The 24,326-nt window shown below is 47.1% G+C and overlaps 1 protein-coding gene and 5 non-coding genes across 7 annotated transcripts in view; all 6 read left to right on the plus strand.

Annotated features, from left to right (window-relative positions):
• Positions 1 to 24,326, plus strand: part of igsf3 (immunoglobulin superfamily, member 3) — a 220,961-nt gene that overhangs the window by 97,118 nt on the left and 99,517 nt on the right. For both annotated transcript variants that reach the window (XR_007382881.1, XM_048979018.1), the window contains one exon: positions 2,984 to 3,400. Coding sequence is in view for 1 of the 2 variants with exons in the window: in XM_048979018.1 (XP_048834975.1) it covers positions 2,984 to 3,400 (417 nt within the window). In the remaining variant the exon portion in view is untranslated. The remainder of the gene's footprint in view (positions 1 to 2,983; positions 3,401 to 24,326) is intronic.
• On the plus strand, positions 21,535 to 21,608 carry trnat-agu (transfer RNA threonine (anticodon AGU)). The gene has a single exon. It is a non-coding gene; the product is annotated as a tRNA-Thr (tRNA).
• Positions 22,108 to 22,181, plus strand: trnat-ugu (transfer RNA threonine (anticodon UGU)). Its single transcript has one exon. It is a non-coding gene; the product is annotated as a tRNA-Thr (tRNA).
• trnat-agu (transfer RNA threonine (anticodon AGU)) lies at positions 22,594 to 22,667 on the plus strand. The gene has a single exon. It is a non-coding gene; the product is annotated as a tRNA-Thr (tRNA).
• trnat-agu (transfer RNA threonine (anticodon AGU)) lies at positions 23,653 to 23,726 on the plus strand. The gene has a single exon. It is a non-coding gene; the product is annotated as a tRNA-Thr (tRNA).
• Positions 24,226 to 24,299, plus strand: trnat-ugu (transfer RNA threonine (anticodon UGU)). The gene has a single exon. It is a non-coding gene; the product is annotated as a tRNA-Thr (tRNA).

The raw sequence follows: 24,326 nt of genomic DNA on the forward strand, positions 1-24,326 counted from the left end.
TTTCTGTGCTGCTTTACTCTCATATCCAGCATGGCGATCGGGATGTTTGGATTTCAGGTGATAAATTAAACCCGACGTGGAGAAAGTCTTTACAGACGCACCCCCTCTTGAAATTTCGGCATTACATGTTTTGCAAATCGCTATCCGTGGGTCTTTCTCAGATATATTGAAATACATCCACACCGCAGACATGCTGCTTCAGACAAGCACGTGCAGACCCCGGTTTCTGTTTGCGTCATCATAGCTACTGTTTGGCCGTGTTTTTCGGTGATAAAAATCTTTCGGTGGCCGAATATTCGCTGCATCCCTGCTATTTATTACTAGAAATATGAAACCATGCTTGGTAGTATAGAACATGGGATTTAAATGGGATTTAGTTCATTAGGATATTAGGACGAAGTCTTATTTTTGAAATAAATGTCTTGTCTGTGTTTTTGTTTTTCTAAAGAAATGTTGCATTCAGACTTCGTCAAACTTTGATCTTTGTTTCTAGGACTCTCTGTGAGTTTAAATAGTGATTATGTACACTGTGTAAAGGTTTTACCACCATCATAACTTAAAAAATACCCCCTGATGATTTCTTTAGTATTTTTTAAATAAAGCTTTTTCTTTAAACCCTGTGTTTTGGCCTATGGAAATACTTGATCATCTTGTAACATGATTAATTGTTTTTTTTGTAGCCCTTGTCTGAATGTCATTGGCATTGTTTCTGAGACACCCAGATCCATTTTTTTTTTCTTGTTACTTCACCTGATCATCAGGCGGATCGGTGCGGCGCCAGTAGTAATGTGGGCGCTGCATCAGTATGTCATAGTGAAGAAGGCAAAGCTGTCAATTTACCAGTTGATCTACGTTTCTACCCTCACCTATAGTCATGAGCTATGGGTAGTGACCAAAAGAACGAGATCACGAGTGCAAGTGGCCGAAATGGGTTTCCTCCGCAGGGTGGCTGGGCTCTCCCTTAGAGATAGGGTGAGGAGCTCGGTCATTCGGGAGGGACTGAGAGTAGGGCCGCTGCTCCTCCGCATCGAGAGGAGCCAGATGAGGTGGCTTGGTCATCTACTTAATATGCCTCCTGGACGCCTCCCTGTGGAGGTGTTCCGGGCATGTCCCACTGGGAGGAGGCCACGGGGAAGACCCAGGACATGCTGGAGAGATTAAGTCTCCCAGCTGGCCTGGGAGCGCCTCAGGATTCCCCCGGAGGAGCTGGGCGAAGAAAGTCTGGGAGAGGGAAGTCTGGGTTTCCCTGCTTAGACTGCTGCCCTTGCGACCCGACCCGGAAAAGTGGTAGATGATGGATGGATGGATGTTACTTCACCTGTGAGTTCATTAGAACAGAGATTGTATTAATCAGATTTTTCCAGTAAGTGGTGATTACCAGCTGTGTTATGAGAGGCATCTAATGCCTTACAGTCTCTATATCCTCTCAGTGGGCTGCGGGACTTTTGAAAGCATTTAGCCATCATAAAACAAACAGATCCTTCAGAGATGTATCCTCATGGTCCCCATAAGGGAAAAAAGGGGTATTCATCACGTTTTGGGGGCATTGTGTCCCCATAACGTAAGGTATACCTGCTCACACACACACACACACAGAGGGATGCACCGATTCCACTTTTTCTGTCCTGATACCGATACCTGGGTTCTGGGTATCGGCTGAAATTGAGTTTCAGTCCAATACCAGTGTTAAATTAATAAGTAGGCTTTTGCCTTACTGCGTGGAAGAGACTGTGATCATTCTTTGTGTGTGTGTGTGTTACATTTGTCATATATTTAATTATATAAATATTGTATCATTTTATTTAATCACTGGCCATTATATCATTTATTTCATCGCTGACAATAGGTATTTGTTCTCAGCATGAAGCACTGTTTATGTGTAAGTATGTCTATCTGTAGTACTTTGTGGGGTTATATAAAATTTAATCAACATCCTTTAGATACAAAAATTCGACAGAGTCCTGGTATAATGTAAATGAAGCTAGACTGCTCTTAGTCTATAATCTATAGAGCCCCTTAATGGTGAGCTGGCAAATTGCACAACCTGCAGTTCTACCCTGCTGGCCCAGGGGTAGGCTAATCCTCTTACCTGCCAACTGCATGGGCAGATTGGGGGGGGGTCACAGTAGATGTCTGTGCTACCTCAGGTCACCCTATTTGTAGGCATGATGTGTACCTGTGCTGATTCACACGTTGTAACTGGAGGTTCCTGGAGACGTAACTTGCTCTTACTTGTGATGCATTTCAACTTTTCTTTTTTTAATACAGTTTTGTGTCTGAATTTTGTTGGTTCAGGTTTTGGCAGAAGCCAACTTGGTTTAGAACAGTTACAACTGCACAATTAAAACAGTTTAGACTTGCAAGCATCTGGCAAGCAAATAAAATCATGTTCTGTGGTGAGTGTGTACTGCTTTGTCATGTCCATCAAAAATAATTGAATTTACCTATTAATGTTCTTGATGAAATCACCAGTGTGAGCTGGTTGGCAGCGTCAGAATCTGCACAGTGTGCACTGAAGAACAACGTCCAAAATGAAGGAGTGGAGTTCGTCTTTGGAGTGCGCACTTGATTAATGTCCAGCAAAAAATACTGATACAGACTAAGTTGCAATTTACAAAATTCACGATGGGGAAATATTTAAATGCTTGGCTTGCTAGTCTTAAGTGTGAATGGAAAGCAAAATGCAAAATTCGAACACGAATTTTCAGCCACATGGTGGGCAGAAGCTTTGCTTCAAACCACTGTTGTCAACCCCCTTTTACCATCTCCACCTCCCAAAGTCTGAAACAGTATGGAATTTTTAAATGATAAGTGTGTGAAAACCTAATAAACATAAAAATCTTTCTGAGACTTTATGAAACCCCTGCTACAACAGTAACAGTGAGAGGCTACACTTCTGAGCAGTGATTCTTGTAAGAGTAGCAGAAGCATTCCCTCTCTGCCTTCAGACCGCTGACCTGGCATTTTCATATTTTTTTTCCAGAGCCCTCCTTCTTCGTGTTTGCCTCATCCCGGACGCCCAGCGTGACATACGGTGACTCATTCGACCTACAATGCATCGTGAAGCCACAGCATGATCCACGGATGCCAACCGCTGTCACCTGGCGCTTCCAGCCGCAGCTGGATGGACTACCTGATGCTGCCTTCCGTGACCTGATGACGTTTTCGTATGACGGCATGCTCCGGTGGGGTGAGGTGGCGCCTGGCCTGGGAACCAGGATCACTGTGGAACATGCCGCCAGCAGCAGTAACTTCCGCCTGAGCGTAAACCGGGCCAGCCCTAGGGAGGCAGGCACCTATCTGTGTTCTGCACAGCTATGGAGGAGGAATTACAACCACACCTGGAGCATGGTGACGGAGAAGAACTCCAACCTCCTGGGAATCAATGTGCTGAAGCCAGGTGAGTGTCACCACTATCTGCTGAGGAAGGTGCAGGTCTATGCCGATGTCTTTAGGGAGGAGAGCAGTCAGCCGTCTCACCATGAAGTCCTCTTAAAAATCGCTCAGTTTTCAGTCTTAATTATTCTGTTGTCAGCCTTTAATTTGACTGATCACAAATATCAGTTTTGCAAATGATGTACAATATGTGTGTTGGAAAAAGTTTCAAACACAGCAGCAGCACTATGTTGTGTCTGTTCTGATAGTTTAACCAGATATCTATTAAAGATGAAAGATTTTCAATTTGCAACATACATGCAAAAGAAGTTGCTTGCGGAGATTTATACTCGGTTTTCACTATCAGCAGTAGGTATTGGATTGTATCACTCATGGATATGATAAGACTGCTGTAATAAAATGTGGCCACAATATATAGAATTTTAATCATTATTTTATGAGTGGGACTATGCAGTGATCCTAAATTACATAAGTTACGAAGTTTCTATAATACAGTTTTCCTCTCTTAGGGTAGGATCACTGACTTAGCCACTGTTAAATTTTTTTTACTTAATCATGGTAAAGGGCTTTTTAAACCTTATCGATTCTTTTAATCTTGTGCAATGTATGGCCGGCCCCACACATGAACGTGGACACGCACTTGACCTTGCCTATTTGTAACTTAGAGATTTGTGACGCTGTGTTTTCTGACCATATGCCTGTGATATTAGAAGTTGCCATCGTCTGTGCCACTGTTAAACCTCGCACTGCTGCTCGGCGCTGTCCTGTTTTAAACTGCTGAGCAGTTTTCAACAGTTTTTAACGAGATCTGTAAAATCCCAGAGTTTTTGTACAGCCAGACTTGAGGAGCTTAACTCCACCAGGTTTTACTCCACCTGTCGGACTGCTTTGGACACGGTGGATCCATTAAAAGACAGCCTAAAACTAAATCTGAGCCCTGGCTGAAGGACACAACCAGAGCTGTCAGACGCTAGTGTCACTGAGCTGAGCACAAGTGGAACAAGTGGAAAAAAACAGACTGCAAGTGTCATTTCAGATGTTAAAGGACTGTTGACGCCATTATCAATCAGTTGTAAAAGATCCCAAAAGAAAACACTTCTCTGACTTAATTCGGTCAAACTGTCACAATCCTCATGTTTTATTTAAGGCTATTGACTTTGTTCTTAATGCACCACAGGCAGATTGTATCGAGCCCTCCCCTGCAGCATGTGAAAATCTTTTACACTTTTTACTTGAGAAGGTCTCCTTCACTGGGGCTCAAATCTCTCCTTCTGGAGATTGTTGGCCATTTGAAGCCTGCATGGTCTCCAAATGATGCTGTCCCTCCTCAGCTCTTTAAGGTTTTACCCACATCTCCAAACTGCCTTTTCTTTCTAAAATCCTTGAAAAAATAGTTCACAGCCAATTGATATCCTTTCTGGAAGAGGAAAATGTTTTAGAGGTTTTCCAATCTGGTTTAAAATCCTTACACAGCATTGAATCAGCCCTTTTAAAGGTTTTTAATGACATATTTTTAGCTACTGACTCTGGTGACTGTGTTGTTCTTTTGCTTTTATATTTGACAGCTGTGTTTGGTACAGTGGATCATGCCATTTTACTTTCTCGTTTGGAGCAGTGGGTGGGCATCAGAGGCACAGCACTGAACTGGTTCAGGTCCTATTTGGTGGAGCAAACCTTCTGTGTCAGTCTCGGTGACCATGTGTCCCACTCTGCTCCTCTACTCTTTGGTGTCCCACTGGGCTCAGTTCTGGGCCCCCTCCTCTTTTTGTTTTGTCTACTCCCTCTTGGTTTTATCCATCCATTATCCATCCATCCTTCCATTATCCTCTGCTGATCCGAGGTTGGGTCGCGGGGGGCGCAGTCTCAGCAGGAAAACCCAGACTTCCCTCTCCCCGGCCATTTCATCTAGCTCCTCCAGGGGAATCCCAAGGCATTCCCAGGCCAGCCGCAAAACATAGTCCTCCCAGTGGGACATGCCCGGAACACCTCACCAGAGAGGCATCCAGAAGGCATCCTAAGCAGATGCCCAATCCATCATCTGGCTCCTCTCAATGCAGAGGAGCAGCAGCTCTACTCTGAGTCTCTCCCGAATGACCAAGCTCCTCACCCTATCTCTAAGGGAAAGCCCAGCCACCCTGCGGAGGAAACTGATTTCGGCCACTTATATTTGCGATCTCGTTCTTTTAGTCACTACCCATAGCTCATGACTATAGGTGAGGGTAGGAACGTAGATCGACTGGTAAATGAACAGCTTTGCCTTCTTCACCATGACATACCGATGCAGCGCCCCCATAGCTCATTATCATAGGTGAAGGTAGGAACGTAGATTGACTGATAAGTCGAGAGCTTTGCCTTTTGGCTCAGCTCCTTCTTCACCATGACGGATCGATGCAGCGCCCACATCACTGCTGACGCCGCACTGATCCGCCTGTTGATCTCCCGTTCCATCCTTCCCTCACTTGTGAACAAAATCCCAAGATACTTAAACTCCTCCACTTGGGGGAGGACCCCCTCCCTAAACCAGAGAGAGCATTCTATCCTTATCCATCTAAGGACCATGATCTCGGATTTGGAGGTGCTGATTTTCATCCCAGCTGCTTCACACTCGGCAATGAACTGTCCCTCCGATGAAGCCAACAGAACCACATCATCTGCAAAGCGCAGAGACCTCATCCTAAGGTCACCAAACCAGACATCCTCAACGCCCTGGCTCCACCTAGAAATTATGTCCATAAAAGCTATGAACAGAATCGGTGACAACGGGCAGCCCTGATGGAGTCTTGGTTTTATACTGAGAAAACATGGCATTGCATTTCATTTTTATGCTGATGCCTATCAGATTTATGTCCCTATAAAGAAAAAAGGCACATACTCTGTGCAGCGTTACTTCAATGTCTCGATGACATTAACTTTTTAAAATTTTATGATAAAGGTTTTTGGTAACCCCACTGAGACCCCAATGTGTATTTAGATTCCTTGGACCAGTTTAAAAAACAAATTGTCACAAACTTGGGGGTCAAAGTGGACGCTGAGCTCAAGCATTGGACTGCTTGACAGTCAAATAAATGCAGTTGTAAAATCAGGTTTCTTCCAGCTGAGGCATCTGGCTAAAATATAGGCAATTCTTTCTCAGAAACACTTTGTGACCGTAATCCATGCCTTTGTGACCAGTCGGCTGAATTACTGTAACGTACTTTACAGTATATAGTGCTTCATCCATCATTCACCTCCAGAGGGTGCACAATGTTGCCGCTCGTCTTTTAACTGCCACTTGGAAGTCTGAGCACATTTCCCCTATTTTAGCTTCACTTCACTGACTGCCCATTTCTTTTAGGATTCTTTTTAAAATTCTTTTATTTGGTTTTAAAGCCCTCCATGGCCTTGCCCCATCGTATCTCTCTGAGCTACTACTGCCTTATACACCTTAGGTTAGCCGATCAGCTGCTTCTGAATATACTCAGGACTAAGCGTAAACTTACAGGTGATCATGCTTTTGCTGTAGTAGGTCCCAAACTGTGGAAGGATCTGCCTTTAGAGATTAGACAGGCCTCTTCTCTGTCTGTTTTTAAATCACTTCTGAAAACCCATATCTTTACCCTGGCCTTTGACATCTTGTGAAATGTTTTTTAATTTTGTTTGTTTTTGTTAATTATATGTTGTTTTATATTGTTTTAATACAGGGCTGTTATGTATTATGTGTTTTATTTTGTTCTTATGTCTTTTTATGATGCTGTTTTGTTTAATCTTTTTTTTTATTATTTACTGTACAGCACTTTGGTCCTATGCTGGTTGTATAAAGTGCTTTATAAATATGATTGGATTGGATTGGATTGGATTGGATTGGATTGGAAAGGAAAGGAAAGGAAAGGAAAGGAAAGGAAAGGAAAGGAAAGGAAAGGAAAGGAAAGGAAAGGAAAGGAAAGGAAAGGAAATCAGGTCCGGCCCCTAAATACCATGGTTACCAAATGGTTAAGAAAGGATCTGCAAGTTTGGAAGTTTCTGTAATGCAACCACAGTATGGAACAGACTGAGCCTGCATAGTCCAGAATTTTGACGTCCCTGTCGTGTTGTTCTTCAGTTTCTGATGCAATCGAAACATCTTCAACATATTGAATCCCTGTGGACTCCACATCTGGCATTTGTTGCAGGTGATGTTGCTGCGCCATGTAGTACACGGCTGAACTGTTGTGCATGCCTTGTGGCAGACAGGTGAACTGGTATTGTTGTCCATCAATCTTGAAAGCCATCCATAGCTGGACCTCTGCTGCCAGTGAAACTGACCAGAAGCCATTGGTCATGTCAGTAACAGAGAAACATTCATGTTCTGGCTTCAGGGCCTGGAAGATAGTTGATGGATCTGCCACTAGTGGTGCCAGTTTTTCAATGTGCTGATTGGCCATGTGATAATTGATTGTGAGGTGCCAGATGCCATTCGCCTTCCTTACTGACCACACCGGGCTGTTCGGCGTGCTATATGATTTCAGTAAAACCCCTTTGCCCTCCAACTGCTTGACAATGGGAATGCTTCCTTCCATGGGCACTGCTTAATTGGGTACTGCTTGGTGTATGGTGGAGCTGTCCCCCTGGCTCCGTTTTTAGCAGGCAGCAATCCTTTTCGTCGTCTGACCAGATGGGGTGATTCTATAATTTGACTTTCTCCAGGTGTCTCAAATTCCAGGTGACTTTTCTTCATTTAATGCTGAACAACGAATTAATGTCCAAAAGCACATCCATGGCCAAAAGTGGTGTTGTGACAGACCCCACCCACATGGCAATTGTCTTTGTGTGTGGCCCAATTTGTACTTCGGTTTGTGACCTCACCATTTCAGAACTATCACCTCCAGTTGTGTCTACATGTTTGTTTTTTGCATTCAGGAGAACATTGCAGCATTGAACCACTTTAGCTGGAATGCAGGTGAGCTCTGCTCCTGTATCTATTAGGAAGTCAATATCATGCTCTCCCAATTTTATATTGGCATGAAGTCCATCGCCTTTTTGCTCCAACTGTGCCAGCAGTGGCTGTACAGCAAGTGCACCTGGTTTTTTGGCTCAATGGCACTTAGCAGCCGTGTCGTCTGCTTCATTGTCAGCAGTTGGAGCCTTGCATTGACGTCTACATCATTGCCATAATTTCCCTTGGTTCCAGAACAGGCATTCCCCTTGGAACGACAGATTTTTGCCCCACAGCCTGTTTTGCAACATTTATTGCATTTTCCCTTAACTCATTCTTTTTAGTTCTGTCATTCTTCTTTTTCTCTGTTTGTTTAAACTGTGCCATTCTGATTTTAGTTAAATGAATCAGTCTGTGCATGTCTGTATCTTTCTTCCAGTCTGGGTGGGATATGAATGGACCAAAATGAGACATCTCATAGTTCTCTTCAGTGATTTCTGGCATCCCTGCGTATTCCAGACAGAACTGTTTGAAGCATTCTGCAAACTCTACTCCTTCTTCCAAAGATTTTTGATGGCAGTTGGATACCTTTGCCCAATTGATGTGTATGGCTTTAAACATCTTCTAATACAAGGCCATCCATCTGCTAACTCTTTAACTTCATTGCCCAGACTCCTTGTGACCTCTTCAAACAACTTGTGGGGTTGATCAGCTGAAACCATCGCTGAAAGGACCATTATTTGGATGTAGATGTTCTTCGGCTGAAACAATTCAGTACATGTCTTTAGCACCTCCTTTTTCGGATGTAGGAGTTCCTTGGACCGCTTATCTATTTTCTCCAGGTCTGCCACTTCATGAGTATACACATCCTTGTAGGTGTATGTCTCGTCTTCTTATTTTCTTGCCTTGATTCTTTTTGTTCTCAGAGGAGCCAGGTGAACGGCTCAGGCTTCTTCTTCTGATGCCTTGTTACTTGCATATGTATCAACTATTACTTGAAATATCGTACTTGAAGACACCACTGGTGGTGCTGCGCTGGGATGAGTCACTATAGTATTCACAGTCACCACTAGGGGAGCGCTCATCTTATTGCCAATTTTTTCCATTGTGGACTTTAATTGTTCCGGTAGTGTGAGGCGCTGTTCCTTCTGATCCATCTTCTGATCTTCAGCAGGATACAGCCGCTCTGCTGGCTTGGGCCATGGAAGAGGGGGTGCAGGAGGGGCAGGTAGAGGAGCAATTGAAGGCAGGGCTAGTGTTGGAAGAGGAGGAGGAATAGGTGGAGTCACCCATGTGCTTGCTCGACCCCCGGGGGTGTCGCTGAGCATTTCTTGTATTCGTAGCCATCTGCAGCTGGTTTGTTAACAAACCAATATGTTTTTTGCTCGTTTCGATTCTGCAATTCGTCAAACTCCCTCAATAAAGCTTGCACGTACAGGATCGGCACTCGCACGCTCAACTTGCTCTTCTGCCAATTCTCTCTCTCTGTCAGATAGCTGTTTGCTTTTTTCATGGACAACATTGGTTATAGCAGCAACTTGCTTATGCAAACTTTTCTGCTCTTGGCCAGCATTGCTTTTTGCGATGATGTTTTTCTGACACTGAATCTGACTCAACAAAACAAGCGTCCGCTGCAACCGTATTTTTCCGTCAGAAATGCATTGTGCTTTTCCCCATGTGCTTTTCGCATCTTATCCAAAGACCAAATGCCACCTTAATCTGTATTCATAGCATACTTCTCACGGATGTCAATAGCGGTCAACTTCAAATACCAAGCTTTGTCCAGATATTCACTGAGATTTTTCAACATTTGGGGGCTCCTTTCCACCCTTCTCTGTAATCAGCCTTGGAACATTCATTCTACTGGAAAATTTTCTAAATAAGGCCATGATGATGTGTTTGATGTAACAGCCACAGCTTGTGAGCTGTAAACTGTAAAAACTGTTTTTTCACAAACAGTAAATGGCAAAACCACTGTTTCATTCTTCTATTTTATCCTGAACGGTAATGGCTGTTTTTTTTTCCCCCGAACAGTAAAATGGAAATTCTTGGAAGAAAACACAATTTCTATCCCGTTACAGCAACGGTATCTACTGTTTCTTTCCCATACACCAACAGAAAACTTCTTTATAGTTGACTTATCTTCTTTGAAGTCACAACAAATAGGGATAGCTCACAGTTACATTTACTTCTTCTTCATCAAACAACACTCTAATCGGGTGTGTGAGCAGGGGAGAGGCTATTTTCAACCTTCAGCCATAGACAGGAGGAAGATCTTACCTCCGTTGATTTATGTGCTTATTTGTTGTCGTCACTTATCAAGCATTAATTGATCTCTCACTGATCTTGTTTGTGATGCCAATTGATAGATTTCTTCAGTGAAATTTTAGAGTCAAATGATGAGGAAGTTTAAGCAACTTATTAAGACAGAATTAAGTTGCTACAATGTCTGTCTGTCGTCTTCGTACAGACTACTGGAGCCAAAAGGTCAGATGGCCATGATTAAAATATTAAAAGAAAGAAATATAAAATCTATAAATGAGTGAAATAAATGAAAATAAGTAAATAACTATTAATTAATTAGGGAAATCCCTCATTGTGATTGGAAGGTTACCGGTTCAAGTCCTTAACCCCCAACTCCAGGGGTGCTGCAAACTGGCTGACTCTATGCTATGATCCCCAAGCTTGCCCTCACCTATGTATCTGTCTGTGGAATCCTCATAAAGCACACTTTACATACAAATGTTTAGGGTCGCAACTATTGAATATTTTCATATTCAAAAATTCAGCTGAATTTTTTCTTGGATTTTTGTATTTTGCACAACAGTACTGCTAAATCAAATAAAAGTTTTTCAAATGCACAACTGTCACGATCGCTGGCGAACAAAGCGGCGATCGTGCGAGGCGAACGGGTAGGAAGCAGGCAGACAGGCGGAAGTCGGGGTAAACCAGGGATTTAATAAGGACAGGGAGCATGGGACATGTAACGCCAACTAACATCAATGACAGAACACGGGTTAGTACAAAACAGGAACTTAAATACATGGAACAAGGCAGCAGGAAACAAGACACGACTGGGCACGATCAGGAAATCACACGTGGGTAATTAGGGGGCGTGGCACACACGAGGAGCGGACGAGCCGGGCATGACAGAACCCCCCCCCAAAGGCGCGCTACACCGGGCGCGCCAAGGAAGGGGGCGACGGACGGGACGAGGCAGAACAGGACCTGAAAAACAAGAACAGAATTAACGCACGACGGGGAACAGGACCGAAGCACAAAACAAGGCAAGAGACAGAACATATGACAGGAGCTGACAAAGGGCCGGGAAAGCGGAGAGACAGATCAGAAAGGGAGAAACAGAGGGAACAGGCGGAACAAAAGGAGCGGGAGTGACGGGAGGGAACGACGGGAAACCAGGAACAGAGCGGGGCAGAACAAAGGGACCAGGAACAGAGGACGGCGGGACAAAGGCAGGAGGAGGAACAAAGACAGGTGGGACAGAGACAGGAAAGAAGGGAGAGAAGGAGGAGGAAGGAAGGGGAGCCCGAGGGAGCCCCAGCGGGCGACGGGAGGCAGCCGGAGGGGCCGCAGGCGGCCGGGAGGCCGGAGCCGGAGGGGACCGAGAAGGGGCTGAGGAGACAGGGCGAGGGACCCGCGGAGGGGCCAGGGAGGGAGCAGGAGGGAGCACCGGGGAAGGGGACGAGGGAGCAGGAGGGGCCCACGGCGAAGGCCCGGAGGAGGGGGGAGCCGCAGCAGGCGGCGACGTCCGGTGGAGGGCCGGAGGTAGGGGCCCCGCAGGCAACCGAGGAGCCGCTGTCGGGGAGCCCGCAGGCGACCGACCAGGCTCTGGAGAGGGGAGCGAGGCGGGGCGACGAGGCACCGGAGGGGGACCCGCAGGCGACAGCCGACCCGGAGGGCCAGGACCCGCAGGCGCCAACCGAGCCAGAGCGCAGGCGAGGGAGGGCGAGCCAGGGGGCAGGGCGGGCGGGACCCCAGTCCTACGTCTGTGTCCCCTCCCCTTGCGGGACACAGACATAACGACCCTCGCTCGGGGTCGAGGTCGCTGGGGCGAGGGTAATGTCACAGGGGGAGAAGGGACAGGAGCTGGAGCTGCTGCAGGCGGAGGGGGCGCCTCTGGAGCTGCGGCAGGCGGAGGGGGCGCCTCTGGAGCTGCGGCAGGCGGAGGGGGCGCCTCTGGAGCTGGGACAGGAACGCGGTCAGGGACAGGAACGCGGTCAGGGACTGGAACGCGGTTAGCCGGCTGTGGGGGCGCTGGCCCGGGAGCCGCTGGAGCGCGGTCAGGACTTGGAGCGCGGTCAGGACTTGGAGCGCGGTCAGGACTTGGAGCTGCAGGTGGCTGCAGTGGGGGCGCCTGCCCTGGAGCTGCAGGTGGCTGCAGTGGGGGCGCCTGCCCTGGAGCTGCAGGCAGCGAAGGGGGCTGCGCAGGCAGCGAAGGGGGCTGCGCAGGCAGCGGCGGCAGCGAAGGGGGCTGCGCAGGCACCGGCGGCAGCGAAGGCGGCTGCGCAGGCAGCGGCGGCTGCACGGGAGCTGGGTCCGCCGGCAATGGCGGCTGCACGGGAGCTGGGTCCGCCGGCAATGGCGGCTGCACGGGAGCTGGGTCCGCCGGCAATGGCGGCTGCACGCGAGCTGGGTCCGCCGGCAATGGCGGCTGCACGGGAGCTGGGACCGCAGCCCTCTCGAGCTGGAGGAGCTGCCGCACATCCTCTGCCATACTCTCCAGCTCTTTTGGGTCGGAAGCCGGAGTAAACGCCGCAAAGCTCATCTGGAGTCGCTCCGTAAGCTCCGTTACCTCCGGACTTACTGGAGGGACCAGTTCCTCCCAGATCCTCCAGAACAACCCCTGGAGGGCAAAGAACTGGGAGGCGCAGTTCACCGGCTTCCCTAGGTGAGGCGCGGGTAGCGCCTCCGGGGTGGTTACTGCAGGGGAAGAGAGCTGTATGTACGTGGGCGTTAACTGAGGGAGCTCCTCGGGACAGGCAATCGCCGGTCTCCTCCTCCTTCTCCGGCGCCCAGCGGCGGCGAGAGGTGGTGCGATGTCCGGGAAAACGGGCGGTGAAAGAATCGGCTCCGGCTCCGGGTAAGGGTAGAGGAAGGGCTCCTCGTCCTCATCCTCACTGGAGAGCCAATATTTCCACACGGGATCGGGGTCACGTGTGGTCAGCCCTCGGGCTGGAGGTCGGGCGGGTACCTCCCTCTCGTCCTCCGTCGGGAGGTAAAGCCTGGAGAGCGAGCAGGCGCCGAGACGGATCGTCTCCTGCGGGACCCTCTTCCCTCTCCGGGTGCCTTTCTTTTTGTGGTCTGTCATTCTGTCACGATCGCTGGCGAACAAAGCGGCGATCGTGCGAGGCGAACGGGTAGGAAGCAGGCAGACAGGCGGAAGTCGGGGTAAACCAGGGATTTAATAAGGACAGGGAGCATGGGACATGTAACGCCAACTAACATCAATGACAGAACACGGGTTAGTACAAAACAGGAACTTAAATACACTGAACAAAAATATAAACGCAACACTTTTGTTTTTGCTCCCATTTTTTATGAGATGGACTTAAAGATCTACAATTCATTCCAGATACACAATATTACCATTTCTCTCAAACATTTCTCACAAATCAGTCTAAATGTGTGATAGTGAGCACTTCTGCTTTGCTGAGATAATCCATCCCACCTCACAGGTGTGCCACATCAAGATGCTGATCTGACATCATGGGTAGTGCACAGGTGTACCTTATACTGCCCACAATAAAAGGCCACCCTGGAATGTGCAGTTTTGTCTCACAGCAAAATGCCACAGATGCCACAAGCATTGAGGGAGCGTGCAATTGGCATGCGGACAGCAGGAATGTCAACCAGATCTGTTGCTCGTGCATTGAATGTTCATTTCTCAACCATAAGCCGTCTCCAAAGGCGTTTCAGAGAATATGGCAGTACATCCAACCGGCCTCACAACCGCAGACCACGTGTAACCACACCAGCCCAGGACCTCCACATCCAGCAGGTTCACCTCCAAGATCGTCTGAGACCAGCCACTCAGACAGATAATGCACGGCCCCATGTTGCAAGGATCTGTACACAGTTCTTGGAAGCTGAAAATGTCCCAGTTCTTGCATGGCCAGCATACTCACCGGACATGTCACCCGCTGAGCATGTTTGGGATGTGCTTGACCGGCGTATACGACAGCGTGTACCAGTTCCCACTAATATCCAACAACTTCGCACAGCCATTGAAGAGGAGTGGACCAACATTCCACAGGCCACAATTGACAATCTGATAAACTCTATGCGAAGAAGATGTGTTGCATTGCATGAGGCAAATGGTGGTCACACCAGATACTGACCGGTTCTGAGTCCCCAGACCCCCAATAAAGCAAAAAACTGCACATTCCAGGGTGGCCTTTTATTGTGGGCAGTATAAGGTACACCTGTGCACTACCCATGATGTCAGATCAGCATCTTGATGTGGCACACCTGTGAGGTGGGATGGATTATCTCAGCAAAGCAGAAGTGCTCACTATCACACATTTAGACTGATTTGTGAGAAATGTTTGAGAGAAATGGTAATATTGTGTATCTGGAATGAATTGTAGATCTTTAAGTCCATCTCATGAAAAATGGGAGCAGAAACAAGAGTGTTGCGTTTATATTTTTGTTCAGTATACATGGAACAAGGCAGCAGGAAACAAGACACGACTGGGCACGATCAGGAAATCACACGTGGGTAATTAGGGGGCGTGGCACACACGAGGAGCGGACGAGCCGGGCATGACAACAACAGTACAGGAAACAGCTGTAGATTTATGTAATAAAATGTGTTTCCCAGTTTGCTATAGTAAGTGATATATAAGAGAAATGATAAAATGTAAAATTTAAAATGAAATGAGCAAATTGTCCATACTAGTGGCCTGATCAACTACTGAGTAGCCTCAGTATTTGTGGGCAAAAACTGTTGCAGAGCCTGTTTGTATGTGCTCCAGTGCTCTGGTACCGTTTACTGACAGCAAGAGTGAAAATGGTTTGTGTTTGGGATGGCTGGGGTCCTTGAGGATGCACCTGGCCATTTTTAGGTATCTGCTTTTGTAGATGTACTGGAGGTCAGGGAGGTTGCAACCAGTGATACTCCATGCTGACTTCTGTGGTGTACTTCTAGAAATTGTTTAAGATGTGGGTGACATACCAAACTTCTGTAAAGGAAGAGCAGCCACTGCTGTCCATTTTTTGTTATTGCAAAAATATGTGGAGATGTAGACCCACAGGAACCTGAAACAGCTGACTCTTTCCACTGTAGCATTGTAAATATAGATTGGTGCATGAAAGACCACAATCATCTACTTAGTCTTGTTGATGTTTCGGGAGAGGTAATTCTCCTGGCACCTGGTAAGATGTCATGGAGTTAACCTGAACTCTGTAGGCTGCCACGTCACCAGTAGTGGTAAGGTTGCTGACTGCTTCCATTAGCACACTTAACAATTGAATTTGAGTTATGTATGACCAAGCAGTCATGTGTGAATAAGGACTAAAGTGGACACAAATCCCTGAGGGGCTCCAGTGTTTACAATTCGATAGTTCTGGGCAATAAAACTTATATAAATTACTTATATAAAATATAATTACTGTGATATAAAGCATTTTCCAATTGATTTTTCTTTAAATCAATTGCCGAATGCTTGATAAAGATTGGTATAATTTAAGATCGAACATGCTGCCAGTAACACGTTTCACAACACAATGAAATTACATCACTGCCTCTGTGACTGCTTGTCTGGACCAGCCATGGAGCACAAGTACAGACACAGCTGTAAGATAACATACAGGATTTATTGAACAAATAAGATAATGCAATAGGGCAGCCAGGCAGACTTAATCTGCACAGTCAAAACTAGAGGGCAACTCAATGAGAGCAGGTAAGTCCAAAGCAACCCATCTAATAAGGGTAATCTTGGTAAATCATAAAGTATTAGTTTAGAGAAAGTAAAATTCATTTTATGAGAAATTGACTTAGCAATAATCCACAGAGAATTCAGAAATGCTAGGAATAATGCAAGCGGTGGTATTTTGTCAGTGCTGACTAAAATAACTTGTTCAAATTCTACTTCTGATTTGTTTGGTGAGTGTTTCCCATGTTCTGATGATAAAGAATAGTTTAAACCTTCAACTTTTGCTCGTGAGAAAAAAACAGCCTTTAAACTGGACTGGAAAGAAATTGTGATAATAAGCATTGACTGATTATCGTAATAAAAAATTTTCCGTATTGCCCAGCCCTAAATTTAGGGTTGAGGAGATGTTGTTGCCCACTCTCACTCTGTGGGCATCCTGACAGGAAGTCGGGGATCCAATTACATAGGTGGTTGTTCAGCCCTGGGTTCTGGAGCTTGATGGTGAGCTTTCAATAAACAACATTCACACAAGTGCCACTTTTTTCAAGGTGTGAAAGGATGGCAAGCCGTGCATGACAATGGCATCCTCAGTTGACCTGTTTTGCAAATATGCAAATTGTTGTGGGTCCAGGGTGTTCGGTAGTAAAGAGGAGATGTGTCCTGTAACCAGCTAGTTGCTCAAAACACTTCATAATGACTGAGGTCAGTGCCAGAGGACAGAAGTTATCCAGGCAGGTGGTTTTAGGCTTTTTAGGAATGGGATTGATTGTAGTCGTCTTGATGGAGCAGGATATTACAGATGGGGTCAGAGATAGATTGGAAATGTCTGCAAAATCATCTGCCAGCTACTTGACACCGATCTTCATGACATGTCCTGGGTTGGCATCAAGCCCAGGAGTTTTGTGTGAGTTACTCTTCCAGAAACACATTTCAGCTCTGGATACAGATAATGCAAGTTCACGGTGGGCTGTGGGGATCTGTTGGGCTGGTTCCATAATGCGACATCAGTGTGGAAAGTAGAGTGCTCAGTGATTTGTGCGTTTGAATGTGCTTTGTAATCTGTGCTGCTCCTTCATCCCTTTCTCATATTCCAAGTATTACTGCTGTGGTAATATGACTCCACGTACGATCTATAGTCGAACTTTACTCATTGTTTTGCCTTTCCTGAGGTTACCAGACCTGAAACCAGCAGTCCAGGCTATGGCTGTCTTAATCATGATTAATTGCATAAATAGAGTGATTAATTGCATATTCAATGATTTGTGGAAAATACATTGATATTATGTTCTCTTACAGGAAAAAGAATCATTGCCAGTCAGATACATTAATACATTTTACAGATGCAGCCACCTCAATTTTCCCCTCCAAGCCGGCTGGCAGCTGCCTGCTGGCTGCCCAGTGTTGTCAGATCTTAAATGTTGAAGTATCGTACCAGCAGCTTGAAATTATTGTATTTTGAGAAAAATTAATGTACACATGCCATTTCCATTCTGACATTGCTCAGAAAATCTGCTTCAATAACACATATTATCATAGACTGTGCATATTATAGTGTATAATGTAACTTTTATATACAGAAGGTTTGTAAAAACCACCTCTGGGCAGAACAGAGCCTCTAGCACAGTGCTTCTGGGGTCTTTCTCCTATTCATTTCTGTAAGTCTGATGGCAATGTTGCGTATGCTTATTCTTTGCGTCTTCCGCAACTCGGCCATGCAAATCCGCGCTTAAACTGCTCATCATTGTTTACTTTGTGCGGCACCACGTGTTACATCGTGCGTTGATTGGCTGTAAAGGCACGTGAGATGACTGCACATAAACAAGCCAAGTATGTCTGCGTAGCCGGATGAAAACAGACATCTGTACAAAAGGACCAGGAGGGAACGGAGGAGACACAGAGGGACGAGGAGCAGAGACAGGAGGAACACAGGGATGAAGAACAGAGACAGAGGACCAAACCCGAAAGGACGGGGGACAAAGGGGAGCCCAAAGCAACTACAGCGGGCGATGGGCTGCAGTTGGAGGGGCCGTAGGCGACCGAGAGGCCGGAGCAGGAGGGGACCCCGGAGGGTCTGAGGAGGCAGGGCGAAGGACAGGCGTAGGAGACGAGGAAGGAACCCGCAGGTGACCGACGAGATGTCGGAGGCGGGACCGAGGCAGGGCGATGAGGCATTGGAGAGGGACTCGCAGGTGACCGCCAAACCGGAGCCCCAGCCAAAGTGAGTGAGGGCAAGCCAGGGGGCAGGGCAGGTGGGACCCAAGCCTTGTGCCTGTGTCCTCTCCCCTTCCGGGACACAGAAAGGCGGGATTGACCTTGTTGGCGTGAGGGCAAAGGAATCATTAGGGAGGTCCCCGAAGAGCTGGACCGAGGCAGGGCGATGAGGCATTGGAGGGGGACTCGCAGGCTACCGCCAAACCTGAGCCCCAGCCAAGGTGAGTGAGGGCAAGCCAGGGAGCAGGGCGGGTGGGACCCAAGCCTTGTGCGTGTGTCCTCTCCCCTTCCGGGACACAGAAAGGCGGGGTTGACCTTGTTGGCGTGAGGGCAAAGGAATCATTAGGGAGGTCCCCGAAGAGCGGGACCGAGGCAGGGCGATGAGGCATTGGAGGGGGACTCGCAGGCTACCGCCAAACCTGAGCCCCAGCCAAGGTGAGCGAGGGCAAGCCAGGGAGCAGGGCGGGTGGGACCCAAGCCTTGTGCGTGTGTCCTCTCCCCTTCCGGGACACAGAAAGGCGGGGTCAACCTCATTGGCGTGAGGGCAAAGGAGTCATTAGGGAGGTCCCTGAGGGATCCCACTCAAGTTCCTCCTTCCATCATGTGAGGGGGAGCGATGATCTGACAGTGCAGGACCTCCTCGGGGACTGGAGCTGGAACTGGGGGGACTGGAGCAGGGTCAAGGACTGGGACTGGTAGAGCCTCAGGGGCAGGAGTCACAGGTGCGGGTGAAGGCGGAGGCTGAGGGGCTGAAGGCGGAGCAGGGGCCGGCGGAGGCAGAGGAGCCTCGGGCGGAGCAGCAGCCAGAGGCGGCAGGACAGGAGCCTCAAGGGAACGGTGGAGCAGGGCCAGGACAAGCAGGTAGAGCAAAGATGGGCGGTGCAACAGGTGAGGCCATAGTGGGCGTAGCAGGAAGTGGGGCTGTAGCAGGGACCGCGGCCGTAGCCGGGACCTCCGCCATGGGCGGAGCTGGTGCCTCAGCTACATAATCCACTGCATTAGTAGCTGGAGATCGGGGGTGCGCATTTCTGGGCAGGGGTGCTTCATTGAGGAGATCCCCGCTTCGGCTGGCCAAGTCCCGGGCTATGGGGTCCTCCTAGACCTTGGGTTGGGACAGCCAGTACACTACCTCTTGCAGGTGACCGAGACACTGGCTCTTGGTCCCCTGCGGTGTGTCTTTTTGGATGTCTGCCATTCTGTGACGATCGCTCAGCGGGCAGGGAGGCAGTGAAGCCGTGGAGTCAGGAATGGGGGTTTTATTCCAGAAGACAGGGTAGGGTACAGCACGATGGACAACATCGATGACAGACCTGGGGAGCCGACACAAATGCGGACTGATATCCATTTCCGAACCGCTTATCTTACTGGGTCGTGGGGGGTCTGGAGCCTATCCCGGAAGCAATGGGCACGAGGCAGGGAATAACCCAGGATGGGGGGGCCAGACCATCGCAGGGCACACTCACCCACCAGTCACTCACTTATTCATTCCTACGGACAATTTAGCAAGTCCAATTAGCCTCAGCATGCCTTTGGACTGTGGGGGAAAACTGGAGTACCCGGAGGAAACCCCACAACGACATGGGGAGAACATGCAAACTCCGCACACTTGTGACCCAGGCGGAGATTTGAACCTGGGAGCCAGAGGTATGAGGCAACATTACTAACCACTGCACCACCATACCGCCCCTAACGCGGGCTGATATATACAAGACAAGTGGAAAAGAACAGGAAACAGCTGGGCAGAATCGGGGAAGCACACGTGGATGATCAGGGGGCGTGGCACACATGAGGACTGGATGCTCAGGTCATGACAACCACCCTGCTTGACCATTAGTTCAGTGTTCTTAGGTTAAGAAAACAACCTTACCTTGATCCCCTGCAAGCATTTTCATTGTGGCCAAGCAGAGAAGTTAATGACACATTCATACGTCATTGTGACTGCCTCCCCACCCCCACCCCTGGAATATGCAGCCATCAGCAGCGTTTCAGACTGTTAGCAAGACAGAAAGACAGAACACACTAAGGAATGTGTTTTATTCAAGCACAGTACAATAAGTATGAATAAGCAAAATACTTTTATTAAACACTGTGCTTTTATTCAAGCACAGTGTTTTTTTATTTTTCATTTTCCACTCTGTCCACCTTTATTCTCCACAATCAACCTTATTACTTTGTTTAGGCCTGTAATTAGTTTGTTACACACATCTTGGGTCACTCTCCTCTCCCAAAATAACTATTACTTGCAAACGCTGCTGTACCTGGCTTGGCCAAACAAACTCGATGGGCTTCAGATCTGTTTAATTGTCATATACCACACTGTCCCTCATTGCTTGACAATATCTTATTACTTTGTTTAGGCCTGTAATTATTATATTACACACATCTTGGGTTCGCCTCATCTCCAAAAGATGAAGTAAAATAGAAAATACAAATTTCATGAAAAAACTGACTAAAAACACATTTTGCTAGTTTTAGGTCATATTTACCTCACAACAGAAAAAAATTCTTAAATTTCACAGGCCATTTATTGCAGTGTAGTCAGTTTATTAATAAAATAGAAATTTTGTCTGATTATAAGAAAATTATACTCTTAGATTTTCATTTTTTGCAGTGGAGTTACAATGCCTAATTTCAAGTATCTTACCTGATTTCAGGTAAGTCACTACAGCTTTCATAATCACTGCTCTCCCTGGTGGATGGATAAATCATTGCAAGTACTTTATACACAGAGAGGTAAGGGTCAGATCATGCCAACCCCCTTCTTCATTACATCATCATGGGGGATCTCATTATAGTCTAGTTCCCACCCATAACCCAGCAGGGACCAGTCATGGACCAGCCAATGTAAACAGGGGAAAATTCAAGTGGCTACATCTGTTCATAGCACATGCTGACTAATTATGCAGGCATTACAATAGTGCTGCTCGAGAAAACAATTCAATAATGAAGATTTCACAGAGGTGAACAGCAGTGGCCTGGAGAGAGAAAGTAATGGAGAAGGAAGCATTTGAGGCGGTTACGTAGAGCAAATATTGACCAACTCCAACAGCTGGCAAGGATCGTAGCCACGCTCTTGCAATTGTAAAATGTGTATCAACTGCCAGATGAGGGCAGTGGTGGCCCGAGTCTTTCTTGTCTCCTGGCGCTGTGGCTTAGTTGGTTAAAGTGCCTGTCTAGTAAACAGGAGATCCTGGGTTCAAATCCCAGCAGTGCCTTGAACTCTACTGTAAGAGACCTACTAGAGTGTGGTTCCTGCCTTTTTTCCACTGAAGTCAATCTTAGAGGGAAGAAAGTCTCAGAAGCATGTAACTTCCTCCAGGTGAGGCTTGATGTCAGAATCTCAGCATGGCACTACCAGACACTGCCTTGTTCATAGCACACGCTGACTGATTACAATACAAGAGCCTCTGGCGCGAAGTATGTGAGTACACCACGTCATTGATTTCTAAAAAATATAGTCCACACGAAGCTCGTGGGCCCATTCCTTACTTTACTGAAGTAGCAGATCACTGAAATCTGTCTGAAATTTCAGTAGATTCTCATCATCTGAATTACCGCCATTACGATCAACTGAGTGAAGCAGCAGGGGAGTCTTGACTGACTCAAATAATGAAGAGTGTACAATCAGCTTGGTTGTGAACATTTTCTGCTGTCAGGCTGCTAAGTTTAGTAGTTGGATAATCCCTGAACTATGAGTCCCAAGTCTTAACAGGGGGTGCTGTGGCTTAGCTGGTTAAAGCACCTGTCTTGTAAACAGGAGATCCTGGGTCCAAATCCCCGCAGCACCTTGTCAATGTTGATGATTCTTTTGCCAAGAACAACCTTTATGTCTGCTGGAGGCATGGTAAACGTTGACCTTTTATGTAAAGAACAAAAGTGTCAGCTAGGCACTCGCACAACATGTCTTTGCTCATGCCATGCAGGCATTACAATAGTGCTGCTCGAGAAAACAATTCAATAATGAAGATTTCCTAGAAGCCACACAGCTACCTCCTCGTTGGGCAGTGAACATTACAGAGGTGAACAGCAGTGGCCTAGAGAGAGAAAGTAATGGAGAAGGAAGCATTTGAGGCGGTTACGTAGAGCAAATATTGACCAACTCCAACAGCTGGCAAGGATCGTAGCCACGCTCTTGCAATTGTAAAATGTGTATCAACTGCCAGATGAAAGCAGTGGTGGCCCGAGTCTTTCTTGTGTCCTGGCGCTGTGGCTTAGTTGGTTAAAGTGCCTGTCTAGTAAACAGGAGATCCTGGGTTCAAATCCCAGCAGTGCCTTGAACTCTACTGTAAGAGACCTATTAGAGTGTGGTTCCTGCCTTTTTTCCACTGAAGTCAATCTTAGAGGGAAGAAAGTCTCAGAAGCATGTAACATCCTCCAGGTGTGGCTTGATGTCAGAATCTCAGCATGGCACTACCAGACACTGCCTTCTGCATAGCACACGCTGACTGATTACAATACAAGAGCCTCTGGCGCGAAGTATGTGAGTACACCACGTCATTGATTTCTAAAAAATATAGTCCACACGAAGCTCGTGTGCCCATTCCTTACTTTACTGAAGTAGCAGATCACTGAAATCTGTCTGAAATTTCAGTAGATTCTCATCATCTGAATTACCGCCATTACGATCAACTGAGTGAAGCAGCAGGGGAGTCTTGACTGACTCAAATAATGAAGAGTGTACAATCAGCTTGGTTATGAACATTTTCTGCTGTCAGGCTGCTAAGTTTAGTAGTTGGATAATCCCTGAACTATGAGTCCCAAGTCTTAACAGGGGGTGCTGTGGCTTAGCTGGTTAAAGCACCTGTCTTGTAAACAGGAGATCCTGTGTCCAAATCCCCGCAGCAACTTGTCAATGTTGATGAATCTTTTGCCAAGAACAACCTTTATGTCTGCTGGAGGCATGGTAAACGTTGACCTTTTATGTAAAGAACAAAAGTGTCAGCTAGGCACTCGCACAACATGTCTTTGCTCATGCCATGCAGGCATTACAATAGTGCTGCTCGAGAAAACAATTCAATAATGAAGATTTCCTAGAAGCCACACAGCTACCTCCTCGTTGGGCAGTGAACATGACAGAGGTGAACAGCAGTGGCCTGGAGAGAGAAAGTAATGGAGAAGGAAGCATTTGAGGCGGTTACGTAGAGCAAATATTGACCAACTCCAACAGCTGGCAAGGATCGTAGCCACGCTCTTGCAATTGTAAAATGTGTATCAACTGCCAGATGAGGGCAGTGGTGGCCCGAGTCTTTCTTGTCTCCTGGCGCTGTGGCTTAGTTGGTTAAAGTGCCTGTCTAGTAAACAGGAGATCCTGGGTTCAAATCCCAGCAGTGCCTTGAACTCTACTGCAAGAGACCTACTAGAGTGTGGTTCCTGCCTTTTTTCCACTGAAGTCAATCTTAGAGGGAAGAAAGTCTCAGAAGCATGTAACTTCCTCCAGGTGAGGCTTGATGTCAGAATCTCAGCATGGCACTACCAGACACTGCCTTGTTCATAGCACACGCTGACTGATTACAATACAAGAGCCTCTGGCGCGAAGTATGTGAGTACACCACGTCATTGATTTCTAAAAAATATAGTCCACACGAAGCTCGTGGGCCCATTCCTTACTTTACTGAAGTAGCAGATCACTGAAATCTGTCTGAAATTTCAGTAGATTCTCATCATCTGAATTACCGCCATTACGATCAACTGAGTGAAGCAGCAGGGGAGTCTTGACTGACTCAAATAATGAAGAGTGTACAATCAGCTTGGTTATGAACATTTTCTGCTGTCAGGCTGCTAAGTTTAGTAGTTGGATAATCCCTGAACTATGAGTCCCAAGTCTTAACAGGGGGTGCTGTGGCTTAGCTGGTTAAAGCACCTGTCTTGTAAACAGGAGATCCTGGGTTCAAATCCCCGCAGCACCTTGTCAATGTTGATGAATCTTTTGCCAA

The sequence above is a fragment of the Brienomyrus brachyistius genome, chromosome 16, assembly GCF_023856365.1.
Source record: "Brienomyrus brachyistius isolate T26 chromosome 16, BBRACH_0.4, whole genome shotgun sequence".
Lineage (NCBI taxonomy): Eukaryota > Metazoa > Chordata > Actinopteri > Osteoglossiformes > Mormyridae > Brienomyrus > Brienomyrus brachyistius.